This window comes from Aulostomus chinensis, chromosome 23 (genome assembly GCF_037954235.1).
Source record: "Aulostomus chinensis isolate RoL2024-O1b breed Wild chromosome 23, RoL_Achi_v1.0, whole genome shotgun sequence".
In the NCBI taxonomy this organism is placed as follows: Eukaryota; Metazoa; Chordata; class Actinopteri; order Syngnathiformes; family Aulostomidae; genus Aulostomus; species Aulostomus chinensis.
In genome coordinates, this window is record NC_141342.1 from 17,007,081 (window position 1) to 17,022,648 (window position 15,568).

At 43.9% G+C, this 15,568-nt stretch overlaps 1 protein-coding gene across 9 annotated transcripts in view; it reads left to right on the top strand.

Moving 5' to 3' along the window:
- Positions 1 to 15,568, top strand: part of nrxn1a (neurexin 1a) — a 62,615-nt gene that overhangs the window by 23,651 nt on the left and 23,396 nt on the right. For 7 of the 9 annotated variants that reach the window (XM_086196176.1, XM_086196172.1, XM_086196174.1 and 4 more), the window contains 9 exons: positions 1,132 to 1,433; positions 2,498 to 2,521; positions 4,281 to 4,442; positions 6,243 to 6,314; positions 6,660 to 6,884; positions 7,748 to 7,895; positions 8,823 to 8,953; positions 9,504 to 9,756; positions 14,685 to 14,888. In XM_086196176.1, coding sequence (XP_086052302.1) covers positions 1,132 to 1,433; positions 2,498 to 2,521; positions 4,281 to 4,442; positions 6,243 to 6,314; positions 6,660 to 6,884; positions 7,748 to 7,895; positions 8,823 to 8,953; positions 9,504 to 9,756; positions 14,685 to 14,888 — 1,521 coding nt within the window. The remainder of the gene's footprint in view (positions 1 to 1,131; positions 1,434 to 2,497; positions 2,522 to 4,280; positions 4,443 to 6,242; positions 6,315 to 6,659; positions 6,885 to 7,747; positions 7,896 to 8,822; positions 8,954 to 9,503; positions 9,757 to 14,684; positions 14,889 to 15,568) is intronic. The other 2 variants (XM_086196169.1, XM_086196175.1) reach the window with 1 other exon arrangement.

The following is a 15,568-nucleotide window of genomic DNA, read 5'->3' on the forward strand; positions in this document are numbered from 1 at the left end:
GAAGAAGTGGTGGCGTGAAGCTAGAAGTGAATTGAGAGAGAGAGAGAGATAGGGATGGAGATGAGGAGAATGCTGGAGCGGGTGCGGAGGAAGGGTGACACTTTAGGGGGGATGGGTGTGAAGGAGACAGATAATGTCGCCCGTGCTTGTGTACGCCAGCGCAATATTACAATCTTTTTTTTTTTCTTTTTGCACGCAGATGTGTGTGTAGGTGTGCATATTTGTTCCCCAGCTCGCTTGTGTATTTAGCTTGTGCGTGAGTAGGTGTGAGAGAGTAGATAAGAGAGTGTGAGCTTAAGGATGATGGATTGCAAAACCTTGGTCTAGTGTCCTTGGGGGTCACTTATAGTGTGCAAGGTAAGTTGCTATTGGCTGTTTGCCTGTTAGTCTGAATCCTAATTGGCCCTTCCTGCCTGCTTTGGCTGCCATGATGCTTACAGGCTGTTGTTCACCATTTTCATTATTAATTTGATCCATCATTCTGGAAACCTTTATTGCCACCGCATATACAGAAGAGAGAGAGACACACATACACACACACACACTGGCATTTGATGACCATGACGAAATGAGCCATGTTGTCAAACAAGAGCACATCACTTCAGACTGCCAGCACAGCTGTTCTCTCCGAAGAGAGGATGGCAGGTTTCATAACAAGTTTGGAATGCTACAGACTCACAACTGTCTCTCTCTCTCTCTCTCGCATGCAAACTGTTTAATCTCCAACCCACATGAGTGATCAAAGCTTGTTTACACACCACTCCATGGTACGATTAGAGGTATGGAAGGAAGTGCGTTTTTTTTTTTTTTCTCCAAGTGCTGGCATCAGTGAGGCTTTGCTTGACAATAACAACATTTTCAGCATCTTAAACAATATGTTTGGAGCTGAACATCCAAGTCAAATTTAACCAGCGGAGCTTTGTTTTACTCGGCTGGCTCTGATGAACACCCACCATTTTATCATTTTGAGCATATTGTGAAAGCAGTGTGGGAAGATGCAACATAGCTTGGAAATTGTACCAATCATTGTGATAATGTTTAACTAGAGTGTAATGGCATTTCTTTTTGCTTCCTCCCTGTTTCTTCCTCCCTCCCTGTCTTTCTTTCCTACGTCTCTTTTTCTCTCTCTAGCTCGCGAGGAGTATGTTGCCACCTTCAAGGGCTCTGAGTATTTCTGCTACGACCTGTCACCCAACCCTATCCAGTCTAGCAGTGATGAAATCACGCTGTCCTTCAAGACGCTGCAGCGCAACGGCCTGATGCTGCACACCGGCAAGTCAGCCGACTACGTCAACCTGGCACTGAAGAATGGTGCTGTGTCGCTTGTTATCAACCTCGGCTCCGGGGCTTTCGAGGCCCTGGTGGAGCCCGTCAACGGCAAGTTCAACGACAACGCCTGGCACGACGTCAAGGTCACCCGCAACCTGAGACAGGTAACGAGACAAGAGTAGGTGGAAGGGTGAGCAAGTGAATTCAGAGAGGAGGAGAATGATGAGTTTGAGCGATGTTAATAAGGCATGGAGAAGAAGACTTGAAGGTTGATAAGGAGGGAAAATGGGTGAAATGTGTATTCATTTTATGATAAATTAATTAGAGAAGATGTATGATACATTTTAGAGTCACATACTCGTCACGTGCTTGTTTCTTGTTCTGGACTTTCCTGTTGTTTTCTCCGTTTAATGTAATTTTATTTTTCTAGATTAAACCTTAGACAGTGGGAAAGTGTACTTGCATTTTCTGCTAGTTTCCTGCATTTGATGGAGTAAATTAACTGATTGATTTCAAGAAAAATAAAGATACCCTACAGGTGAATAAGAATTGAACATAATATTTTGTTGCAGCTGTAATTTAAAATGTCTGCTCAGCGGTGTGCGTTTGAGAATCACAGGGACCGCAGCAGATATTTGCGGGGCAGTGGGCAGTCGGACTGTAACCCACCATGTAGAAGCTATGGTCAGTGGTGTGTTGTCCAACTGTGATGGTGCTGTGGTAGGAAGGACATACCTGAGGTTTTGGTCTTAGTTTACAGTGGGTTAACCAGCAGACCAGCACTGCTTTCCCCTCTAGGTGAGTGCTTTTTTAATTGTGTGTGTGTGTGTGTGTGTGTGTGTGTGTGTGTGTGTGTGTGTGTGTGTGTGTGTGTGTGTGTGAGAGAGAGAGGGAGTGGGAGAGACTGAATGGCTTAATAGAAGGAACGAGTGCACTAGAGAACATTGAGGGTCACTAGCACTCAGGTGCTTGAAACCCATCTTTGCCCTGCCTCTACCGTTTGCCTGTGTGTACTACTAACTTTACTAACTTTACTAACCTGCTAGTGAAACTAACCACCATCCATGGAATGATTCATTCTACTAACCTAACCTGTGCCCTTCTCCTAGCGAAAACCACTCCAACCAACCTACCAACCTCACCAGAGGCCTTCTAGCTTTCCTTTTTTGTTCCCAAAGTTGTTCTGTTCACAGTTTTTTGCTTTCCTTTCTCCCCCTCTCCTACAAAGCACTCAGGCATTGGACACGCTATGGTAAACAAACTCCATTGTTCGGTAGATATCATTCTAATTGTTTCTTAGTTTGGGTTTGTCTATTTCCTTTTGAACCATAGACATCAAAACTAAACCAATAAAAGGATAAATGCGGTTGGTAATCTTTTACGCTTAAAAAGCCCCCGTCCCCCTTCTTTGCCAACCACTTTTTTCTTTAAATTCTTCCCCCCCCTTCTCCCCCCCCCCTCGTTTTTTCACCCCATCACTCTGTGACTGACATGTAGGCGTGTACTGATTGGCTCATCCCTCACTTGCACGCATATGGCGAGACCCCCCCACCCCCACCCCCCACCCCCTCCAACCCCCTTCCTGCATGGCGTGACAGAAAAAAACCTCCCCCTGTCTAACTGGTCCGTAAAATGAATAGAGAAAGTTATCCCTCTTCTTTCCCCCCCGTTTACTTTCTTAATTTAAGAAAAAAAGTCTGCCAGTTTGCCACTGCATGTTCTTCATGGTGCCTCAAATCGCATCTTCTTGTTTGTTTTTATTTCCTGTGTCCTCTTCGCCATTGGTTGCATGCGGAGAGAGGAACAGGCTGCATGTTGATATATTTCCGTGTGTGCGTGGAATGAGCCGTAACCCATCCAACACCTGTGTGTGCCTACACATCAATATGTGTGTGTTCGTCAGTGTGTCATTTCATTCAGACTCGCTGATCTAACAAACCCCCCGACGACAAACTAACAACATCATCACCCTAACACTACACTAACATCATCACAGCTACTAACAGCATTGAAGCCATTAACCCTAACCTCAGTAACCCAACACAGCTTGGCCTGACACAAGTAACACTACTGTGCCTGCCAGCAGTGCAACAACTAACAACTACTAACAAGTAATAGCACTAACACCCTCTGTATAGCACGAAGAAGCCTGCGGAGATGTTACTAACACCTGCCTGGCTGGGCAAGTTCGCCTGGCAATGATAAGCTCCATCAGTGAGAGGGAACGTCTTGTAATGGGGTAGTAAAGAGATCACAACCTTTATGGGCAGTTGAACATGATCAGTAAGGTACTGCAGAATGTAAGGGTGATATTACAACACTAACTGTGACTTACATGTGACAGTTTTAGCCGAATGGGCCGGCGAAAAAGAACACTAACTTCAGTGTCACCTTAGAGGGGGATTTTTTTTTTAAGGGATTAGAAAGTAAATCAGACTGCATCATTTACCTCACAAGTTACTGTCGCAGAGACATAAGGAGGAGGATCGTACTTGTAGCAGACAAGGCTAGCCTTTTTCTGGGTTGTAAAAGCTTTGCAAAGCTAGAGCTACATGACGCTGTGACTGAATAACAGCTGATGGCCTTGGTGTGGACATGATTCACCAATGGCAGCACTGAAGATTTGGGTAGTTGGAAATGTTTGTTCATCTCACACAAGCTGTGCTCGTCCTCACGTACAATAATCTTACTATTGACAGGCTGAAGCAGGCATAGAGTATACGGTGTACTCGATAGCTTGTGCAAGAGGTAAATGGGACTACAGAGTGCATTACTACATTCCCAATGATAAAATGCAGCACTCCTCAGTAACATCACACTGTTAGCATTTATTCAACAACACAAACTGGCCAATCACCAAAAACCAATCAGGCCTTCTTCCCACCAGAATGCATACACATTGGTTTCCAGAGTAACGGGGGCTAATTTGGCTGGTCAGCGCCTAGCTAGCGCTTAGCGCTGCCTTTGGTGTGAGTATATAGCGTGTCCTTTCCCTGTGCTTTGTTATGTAGGTGACCATCTCTGTGGACGGCATCCTGACCACCACGGGCTACACCCAGGAGGACTACACCATGCTGGGCTCTGATGACTTCTTCTATGTGGGAGGGAGCCCCAGCACTGCTGATCTACCTGGTTCTCCTGTCAGCAACAACTTCATGGGCTGTCTCAAAGAGGTGGGATGCAGGCATACATACAAAAAACAGACAGCATGTGAATGGGAGGCTGTAAATTCATTCACTTCAGACAAGAAGCTTCAGACTTACAATGAAACTAATAAAGTAGCAGGTTTTTACCTAGAATTGTACAGTTTGTAAAACAGTAACATCCTGATGTCAAAGTTATGACACTGAAACGTGATCAATTCTAATCATCAGTCATTTCCAGTACTAGCTTACTCACCCAGATTTTTTCTGACACAGGTTTTAAGAATCCACCCCCCTATCACTTTTTTCTTCCTCCCTTGCTCTTTTCCCCATCTGTCACACATCACGCAAACATTTTACACACATTACCTTATAACACACACACACACACACACACACACACACACACACACACACAGAAATGCTTCCAATTGGCAGATTCACACAAAAAGTCCCAGACACGCACGCCCTCCACAGCATCAGAGAGAATGAGTGATGAGTGTCGTTGAGGGAGTAGATACAGCACGAAGCGCTAACATGCTAATTAGCTACGCCACAGAGACACTCCATCTATCCACTGTGCTTGAAATGGGCCATAACACTGCAACAACAGAAACTAACATGCCATGCTGATTAAAAAATAAAAACAATGATATGCAAACATACGTGAAGATCCTATACCGTTTATAGGAAGTGACGCATAAATATTCCCTAGGAGAACACACACATGAAAATAGTTAAATAGTCATACAGATATGTAGCATATTGACACACACACACACAAAAAAAACACTCACATCACCGCAGCCGTACTATACAGTCTCTCTTCATTCACTCAGACTCACGCAGAGGCATAAACAAACAACCAAACAAGCCGACAGATGATGTGCCAAACAGAGAGCTATCTGTATCAGCGGTGAATGCGCTCTGTGTTGCTTCATTAAGACGGATGGTGTTTAAACGAGCTCTGCTGCTGTCAAAGTGAACCCTACTCTGGCATATTTACATATTTAATACAATGATATGATAATCCGTACGCCAGCAAATTAAGATGTATGCAGTGAATCACACGCATGAACGATCAGAGCTATAACAATTTTGTGCATTTGATGCGGCACGGGGAACACTCCTCCACACACACACACACACACACACACACACACACACACACACACACACACGCATGCACACTAATAGCATTTTACGCACTTGTGGCACCTCATTACCCTACACACAGGATGTAACCCGAAATTTTGTGATGTTGCCGAGTTGCTCACAGGTCATAGAAGGAGGTCTGGATTAATAAAGCAGAGCCTGTTTGCCCATTCCTCTCGACATCAGAATGCTCGGCACAAGCTCGCTCTTTTCACTCCCACTGCTCAGTCAGAGAGCGTACTGTGTCGTCGGTAGGAGAAAAGAGAAAGAGAAGGGGGGGAGAGGAAAGAAGGAGTAAATGCAATCATGCATGTGGCAGGGACAAATGGGAGATATCAAGAGATGAGGCTGCAGTGAGTTGCTAGTCTTAAAATAGCCACGTTCATATAGAAATCAGAATTTAAAAAAAAAAAGTTTTCTGGTTCTAAATATTAATGTGTGTCTGTCTTTAACTTTTTCTTCATTCCTGAAGAGTTAATCAATGCATTCCTTTTTCTTTTCCCTCTTTTTTTTTTTTTTTTTTTGCTTACTGTTGTGAGTTAATTAAAGAAAACTGTCCAATTCTATGCCCCGGCACATATCCAAGGATTTCTTCAAAAGAGAAGAAAAGGCTTCTTTGTACAATATTCAAAGGTGAATTTTACCCCCCCCCCCCCCCCATCTCTTCTCCTGAAGGTGGTGTACAAGAACAATGATGTACGGTTGGAGTTGTCCAGACTGGCAAAACAGGGAGACCCAAAGATGAAGGTATATTTATTTTCAGCAGCATGTGAGCCAGACAACACATTATCCTCTTGTACGAGCAACACAGACATCTTCTTGTATCATGGTGTTCCGTCCAGCACGGTGAGAGCTGTGATTTAAAAAAGAGAGAGAGAGAGAGAGAGAGAGAGAGAGAGAGAGAAAAAAGACCTCACAGTAAATGGGATTATTTTTTTGGAAAGCTAGCTCTTAAGCTTTTGTTTTTAGCAAGGAGAAACTGGCTCTATTTCAATATCAGACTACAAAAGGAACTATTTCTGGTCTTCATAGAACATTAACCTAAACATCCGGTTATTCAAGTGCTGGAAACATCTATTCTGTCTCCTCTAGGTAAGTGGGGTGGTGTCGTTTAAGTGCGAGAGTGTGGCGACGTTGGACCCCGTGACCTTTGACACCCCGGAATCTTTCGTGAAACTGAGCAAATGGACAGCGAAGAAGGCGGGATCCATTTCATTCGACTTCAGGACCACAGAACCCAACGGGTTGATGCTCTTCAGCCACGGCAAACCTAGACAGCAGCAACGCAAGGACCCCCGTACACCCCCGACCGTGAAGGTTGGAAATAGGATAAGAATTAACAAACGACAACAACAGCGATATATGTGTGTGTGTGTGTGTGTGTGTGTGTGTGTGTGTGTGTGTGTGTGTGTGTGTGTGTGTGTGTACTTGTATATATTAACCAAATCCCAGTTTGCCATAGGACAGGGGTTCCCAAAATGTGGATTTAGACCTCCTGGGTGTTTGCGAGACACAGGAAGGGAATAGATGAACTCTGCCATTTAAGGAAGAAAAAAAAACATTTAAAAATAAAAACTAAGTCCTCAATAGTAATTAATTGTAAGATAAACAGCACTACAACCACTACAAAATGTATTTTCAGATATATTTAGATTTTAAATTTCAAATGTTTGGATAGAGCTGTTGGTATTAGTGTTAGCATTCATGCGTAGGGGGACAGTGGGGGTCGACAGTCTCTGGCATCTTTATTTTGGGGGTCCTGAGTTGAAGTGATTGAAAACCTGTGTAATCTGTAGAAACCCTCTGTTCTCGGACCCTTCGTCTGAATGAGGAAAAACAATAAGGTATTGGATAAGATGTTTAGCATCGTCTAAGTGTTGGGAAATATGTGCATTTTATTTGAAAGGGTTATATGTGATATTTGTGGTCAGTATATTTGAATCAAATGCACGTTTTGTTCTTGTTCTTGAAAAAGAAAAAGATGTCTGTCAGAGCATGTCTTTGATCATCTGTCGCTTTTCCGCTCAGCACCATTTAAATCCCGACTCTCTCTTAAATCTGTCAATATTCTATTTTTCTTAACTGCATTTTCTCTCCTGAGCCAGAGTGACTTCACATAAGGCTGGTAACAAAAATAGGCTGGAGCCAGAAAACTAATGCTGGGTCCCTTGGATTTACAGGTGGATTTCTTCGCCATTGAGATGCTGGACGGACACCTGTACCTGCTGCTGGACATGGGCTCAGGAACCACCAAGACCAAGGCCATCGACAGGAAGGTTAATGATGGAGAATGGTATCACGTGGACTTTCAGAGGGACGGACGCTCAGGTACACTCGCCGCTCTTTTGTCCGAACCCAATGGTGAATGAAAAGAACGTTTCATGGGGAGCAGCAGGGACAGTTGGCTGCCATCTTACTGCTGCTGATAGTGTATTTATAATTCTGATTTTAAATGCATTGTATTGATGATTTTTGACTTGCGTTGTCATATGAATTGTAATTTCCAAGCATTAATATGCAGATAAAACACTGCTTTTCATGGGGCTGTCTGTCGTGTCAGTGTTGTACAAAAACACAGTAGAGGTTCCATTGTTGGCCAAAGATCTCAAAAACTAATGGATGGTTTTTAATGAAATTTGGTGAAAATATAGGTTATATGACAAAGAGGAAGTGATTACTGTTTGGAGGCTCAACTTGTAAACCCTGGATCCTGAAGTATGTCCCAGTCCATTGGCAGAATATTGCAATAAACAACCACACACTAACAAAATTCACTGGTTCCATGAGAAACAGTTCAACGAAGAATATTTCGGCCTCCCGAAGTGAAGATCAAGATCAGTTTTCTAGCTTAAGATTTTAGCATATTTTGATGAAATTAGTTGGGGCCAAGTATTTTGATTCAAGAGATAAATATAATAATGTAACTGGCTGGAATAGATATGTGAATGTTGAATGGAGCCCTTTTAAACCAACTGACTGACTGACTGACTGAGGTAGCTTTGGATTTGTGTTGCTGCTGCTGCTGCTGCTGCTGCTGCTGCTGCTGCTGCTGCTGCTGCTGCTGCTGATGATGATGATGATGATGATGAGGAGGAGGAGTGAGAATTTCTATGATGATGATGATGATGATGATGATAATGATGACAACAGAAGTCATGGTGATGATGAGGAAGATGGCAGCGATGGTTGCTATGAGAACATTCACTCTGAAGGTCACGCTGATTACTAAAGTTCCATGTCTCACGCTGTCTTCAGGAACCATCTCAGTGAACAGCGTTAGAACTGCGTACACGGCTCCCGGGGACAGCGAGATCCTGGACCTGGATGAGACCCTGTACCTTGGAGGACTACCCGAGGACCGTGCGGGACTCATCTTCCCTACGGAGGTTTGTGTTGATGTTGTGTGTCTGTCAATAGAACATTTCTGCTAAGTACATTTCCCTTGAAAAAAATAATCAAATATTTGCTAGTCTAGCTCCTCAAATGTGAGGAATCCTGGTTTTGCCTTGTCATGCATGGTGATAAATGAATTTTGTTCTGCTGTTTGGACAATACAAGACCTCTGAAGTCCTCTCCGAGTCTGGGATATTGTAGAAGATTGTTAGTATTTTCTGGCATTTAACGATTCAACTATTATTTAAGAAAATGATCGGCTGATTAATCTGTTATGAAAAGGATAATTATTTGCAGCCCTGCTTTATTTTTTGTAAATGGAAGAAGAAGAAGAAGAAGAAGAAGACAATTAACAAACAACAAGTGCAGCCATTTATGATTTTCTTCAAGAAGTGAATAACCAAAGTAAACGTAAAGTAACTCGAGCCACAATTGCAGTTTTATATCACTTAATGATCGAGCACATGCAAAATGTCAGACTCCTTGTCTACCAGTTTCTGGGTTTTCAGTGAAACTGTTCAACACTAGTGACCTTTTCCTCAGGTGTGGACGGCGCTGTTGAACTACGGTTATGTGGGCTGCATCAGAGACCTGTTTGTTGACGGGCAGAGTAAAGACATCCGGCGGCTGGCGGAGGCTCAGAAGGCAGTGGGAGTGAAGCCCTCATGCTCAAGAGAGCCTCCCAAACAGTGTTTGTCCAACCCCTGTCAGCACAACGGCGTCTGCAGGGAGGGCTGGAACCGCTACGTCTGCGACTGCTCTGGGACGGGTTACCTGGGACGCTCCTGCGAGAGAGGTGAGAATTGGATGCTTAATCGCCGAGCGGGAACAAGTCATATCTTAAATTACTCAATAAAACCATATTTCTTTGTGGCCACAATTTTTCTCTTTCTCTCTCTCTCTCTCTCTCTTTCATTGGCCGCTTCTCAGCTCTGTAAATTGTAGATTCCTTACATCATTTCCTTTATAAGAAATGTATCATATGCCATAATGCAGGAGCAGCTTTATTATCTACTCTTGTGGCTTGAAAACACTGTTTAATGCAAAAGAAATGAGTGACAGCCGACAGGTAGTTTTGGGTGGAAAGGCTGAAGCTGTAAAGAAGGAAATAACGCCTGCGACCACTGAAAATATATTATGGTCATCAGTTATATTGAGCTATAAAAATTTTATTCATTATACCTTTAAGAGTTATGTTTTCCTTTAAGGAATCATAGCAGCTTTTTTTTTTCTTTAAAAGCCCCCATCCTAATATAGAGTACATCACTTTGATAGTGCTCTGATGCGCGTTAAAAAAGTACTCTCGTAAAGATTTATGGCAGATAAAAATGACTAAACCAAGATTCAGGTTTACCCTCGCTACATCTGGTGGGAGTAAAAAGAGGGTGCAAGGGATAGTTGAGGACAGAAAATAAGGGCAAGGAAAAATGAGCCGTCTTGCTGTCCAAAAAATAGTAATAGTAGCTATCTTTGGCTGTTTGTTATTTTTATTCCCGATTTTGTGCGTGTGCGTATGTAAGCAAGATGGAGGCAGGGAATGAAGAGGATCAACAGAGGTGAAAGAGAGGAGGTGGGAGGAAGCAGACAGGAGTATTGGACTGCTATAGATGTAGAGGCTGGGAATCGATGGGAGAGGAAATGTGCAGAACGCAGGGAGCAGGAGCTGTGTCAGAGGAGGATGGAAGCGCTGGGTCGGAACTGCCACATGACAGCATGCGAGGAGATGAGGAGGAATGGGGAGACAGGAGTAGAAAATCTGACAGAGAGAGTTATGAGAAAAGGTATGAATTGAGACCAGGAGAGAAATGGAAAGTAGGTGAGATTGGCAGGGGGACCGATACGAGCCTGTTGAAAGAAGCGAGATGGAATCAGACAAGGAAAAGTGAAGAAGTGTTGTTTGTGCCACAACTGCTGCTGGTGTCTCAAGTGATGATTGCACTATCATCTAACACACACATAGACACAAACATGTTTTTATTCTGGAGGACAAAGATCTGCAGTGTATGTTGATCATAGTAATGCACCCACCCTCTCTCTGCTCGCTCTGTCTTCCTCTATATCTTCCTTCATCCCTCTCTGTGTGCATTGAGGGGTCACTAACTGGTGGTTCAGTGGATTAAAGGAAGCACAGATGGAGAAGCAGATGGAGAGAGTGATTGGCCATGTTTACGCCTTCTACCTGCGGTTTCTCCCTCCCTTTTTTTTTACCTCCCTCATTCTCTTGCTCTCCTTTGTTCCCCTCCTCTCTTCTTTAATGAACAAACATGGTCGCGGCACAACAGCTCTAAGATGAATTTTGATTTTGTAATGAGCAGCCCCAGACATATTTCCACTGATGCACTTGCACATTTCTCCACACCTTTACGGTTTTTCCCACCTGTTCACTTTTTGTCTGGCTGACCCGCTTTCGCTGTGGAAGCCCACCGGTGCAATAAAATCCATCTTGAAACATCGTTGAGTAAAAGATTTGCAGTCTGTTATCAATACAAAAACTACTCTTTAAATTTTATGTCACCACATTCCTTCATTACAGAAATTGTTAGTATTGTGCCAGCACAAAAACTGCACTTGGAAATAGTCTGTGATAAATCTCTCCTCACTGAATTAAATGAGCACTGGCACACTCCAAGAACTCAGTGTGAATATCTTTTCCTATTGAAAGCTGTCAGTCCGTGTAAAACGCGGGAACCACACCTTAATGTCCAGCTGAAAATGTCTCAGGACTCTATCAGACTGCAGGCTAATCTGATTTGTTTCTCAAATCAGATCTTTTTTCGGTCCACGCTTCAAGTAATGAGATCAGATTTGTTGTGTCTGGACATTAGCAAACTACCTACAAGACACAAATTTAAGATGGCCAAGTTCCCCGGAGAAATGTGGAGCAAACAACTCTTTGGACTGCAACGCATTTGTAGAAATCTGATGTGACACTATCTTCAAATGTGGTTTTGTTCAGATTGGCAAAAGAAATTGGCCAATTTCATGTGTTTTTTTTTGTTTTGTTTTGTTTGTTTTTCTCTTATTTTTTAATCAACCTGGATAAAACTGGGATATGCAAAAATTTGATTTGGACTGGACAGGGCCCATGAGTACCATGAGGAGTTTGATGGGAACCCTGAGAGGTGAGAGTCCTCTGCTGTATATGCCTCACTCATAATCTGGAACTCCTCAACATGAAATGATTTTAGGGCGGCACGGTGGTGCAGTGGTCAGCGCTGTCGCCTCACAGCAAGAAGGTTCCAGGTTCAAGCCCCGGCTGGAGCACGGGGTCTTTCTGTGTAGAGTCTCCATGTTCTCCCGGTTCCTGTGTGGGTTCTCTCTGGTACTCCAGCTTCCTCCCACAGTCCAAAGACATCAAGAGGGGACCAGGTTAATCCAGACTCTAAATTGACCGTAGGTGTGGCTGTAAGTGTGAATGGTTGTCTGTCTCTATGTGTTGGCCCTGCGATGGACTGGCAACCTGTCCAGGGGGAACCCTGCATCTCACCTGAAGGCTGCTGGGATAGGCTCCACCCCCCTGAATGGATGGAGTACGTCTGTGCCAGTGGGCCTGTAATCACTGTACTCTGAAGAAAGAAAACTGGGTGCGAGACACCGAAAATTTAATGATTTCAACTGGGGCTGCAGTGATTACTCGAGTAACCCGAGTACCTTGAGTACAAAAAATGATCGAGGCAAATTCTTTACCTCGAGGCTTCGTTTTAATTAACCTCATGTGACGATATTGTAACGAGAGAGAGAGCGATGAGGTGCGCGTGCGTGCGTGCGTGTCACCCGGACTGTTGTGACTGACGGACACATCCAAGCGATGCCGGACGGGTTGTTTTAAACACCGACAAATTGATTTATTTGGTTAAAAACAAAAAAGTATAATTCGTTGGAGTACTCAATATCTCGAAAAAAAATAATCGACAGAATACTCGATTCCAAAAATACTCGATAGTTGCAGCTCTAATTTCAAGCATTTATGAGCTAGCAGCTAGACTAATGCTGCAGAAATCCGAAGGTTGATAAATGACATTATGGATTAGTTGGTGCATGCTTACACTTTCACCAACTTGCACCATATTTTCTTTTACAAGAGGCACAAAAAAAACAATAATAGGATTTTGATGTAATAATGCAAAGAAATGGAGTTTCTTGGCGGGGGGGGGGGCGTATTTTGTTGAATAGGTGAACAATGTGAGCAAGGCTCTGAACTGAAAGGCATTTTTCCTTTCAGCTGGACAAGTTTGAGTGTGCGGATGTTCTTTTCATTCAATCTGATCCCTTAGCTCCAGCGTCTGCTAAGTCTGATAACCAGGTGAAGAATGTATTTTTCTCTGTCTCTTGGAAAATACAGATACCTTTTTTTTAGAAATGACTTGTTAGAAAACGTTACATCCCTGGCCCTTGGGATAAGTGCCATCGAGAGTAGAGAGGGTAGGAAATTGGAATTGTGTGAGGGACTAACGCCTTGTTAGTCTTTTTCAAAGGATCATTAAGTAAAAGAAAAGTATAGGGTATTGCCAGCCTTCCTTTAATGGAACATCTGTTGTGTGTGCAACAGGCGTCAAGTGATGCAATGGTATGCAACACAGCCACGAAAGTATGGGCTTCTATACTTTCTAACCTTCTCTGCTCTATTTGGTTGTGAGTCAGGTGCTCGGTGAGGGAATTTAGTCAGCTGTCTCCCTTATCAGAAGTGTGTGTGTGTGTGTGTGTGTGTGTGTGTGTGTGTGTGTGTGTGTGTGTGTGTGTGTGTGTGTGTGTGTGTGTGTGTTGGAGCGTGCTTGGGCGGGTGTACGTGTGGCTGTTAGTTATGTTATCTGTGATATAACAGGCCAACCACCTTCTTTTTTCCTCAAGTTAATGAGGATTCATTTGCATTTTAGCCAAGAGCTTCTACCCCCCCTCTCTCTGTCTGTCTCGCTCTGTCCCTATTTTCTCTCCCCTTGCTCTCACTTTACCAATCCCTCCTCTGTTCACACTTAAATTCACTCACTTATTCTGACATGCACACACACACTCTCTCGCTCTCTCTCCCTCCTTCTCGGCTCATCAGTATTCATGAGGCCTCCTTCTCTTCCTGTTCTCTTGTTTTTGCCTTGGCTCTGACCGTCTCCCACGGAAACAGGAAGAGCGAAAGGGAGAGAAAGCGAAGTACGAACGGAGCGGACAGAGAGAAGTGAGAGAGAGAGAGATAAAGACACAGTGACATGGGGAGTGTGTTTAGCTGTGTATGTAATTGGCCAATAAAAAAGAGGGTCCTCGGAGGTAAACAGTTTAGCGGTCTGGGATTGGCCCCAGCAGGTAGCAGGCAGAGAAGATTATGAATATGTAAATCAGTATGCAAAATACATTAAAACGGGATCACCTGAGCTTGTTACATTATGACTCCAGGGTCTGGGATGTCAGAAGCGGTGGCTAACACACTCACCGCCATGCATTTTGATTTAACCAGATACCAAGACCAGCCAACCAGCTGCAGCTATTTTTACATCCTCTTTTGTGAGTCTGAGGGAGTGATGATAAATTTAGGGACGGGGTAATTTTGCGGAGCTTCAACATGACGTGGCGAGGGGGTGTTGCTATGCTGCAACATACTTTGTCATGTTTAAATCTGACTCACTCATCATCAAACTGCCTTTGTCTCCTCCCACCTCGTGTGTTTTCACCCTGTCAATCATCGTTGTGTTCCCTTTCTACTCACCTCCCTTCCTTGTCTCTCTGCGTCTCCAACAGATGCGACGATCCTGTCATACGACGGCAGTAAGTTTATGAAGGTGCAGTTGCCTGTGGCGATGCACACCGAGGCGGAGGACGTCTCGCTACGATTTCGCTCCCAGCGGGCCTATGGCGTTCTCATGGCAACCACATCCCGTAACTCTGCAGACACTCTTCGTCTGGAGCTTGACGGGGGCCGCGTCCGACTCACTGTCAACCTAGGTACACGCATGCACACGTGTAGATTCTCCAATATAACTCTAATTACTTCTCAGGGGAATGCAGCTGATTCTGGCCTCTTGGCATATGAATGTCATTAAATGTTGATTAATAAGATATCTTCCACGGAAAATGCACATATATTCCTCCATAGATAACTCGCAGTCAGATGAACACATGGGTTTCACAGGATTGAAAAGACATGTGAGGGTTAGTAGTCCTGCTTTAGTGTTGAACAGAGGGTCAAGCCTCAAGCTGCATTCTCTGCTCACTCCCAGCGGACCTGTGCATCCCTTTCAACAATTATCACAAAGACAAGTAGTGCACACCACATATAACTGCTGGAAGAATCAATCCTCCTTTTTACCTCTCTCTCTCTCTCTCTCTCTCTCTCTCTCTCTCTCTCTCTCTGTCTCTCAGCTCAACTGACACATTCCCAGCCTTTTAACAGGCACACATTTTCACATGAACTGAAACGCTTTCACATGGTAACACACAGACTCACAGAGGGGTGCATGTGTTGGTCTCTGGTTGTCTGCAGCCACGTCTTTTCTGTGGTTGACGCCACACGACACACCAAGGCATCTTGGGTTAAAAAAAAAAATGAAAGAAAGAAAAGAAAATGATAACAGTGGGCCTCATGTAAGAGCGTTTCCGTACTCTCCTCTTGAAGTGAGGTGGAG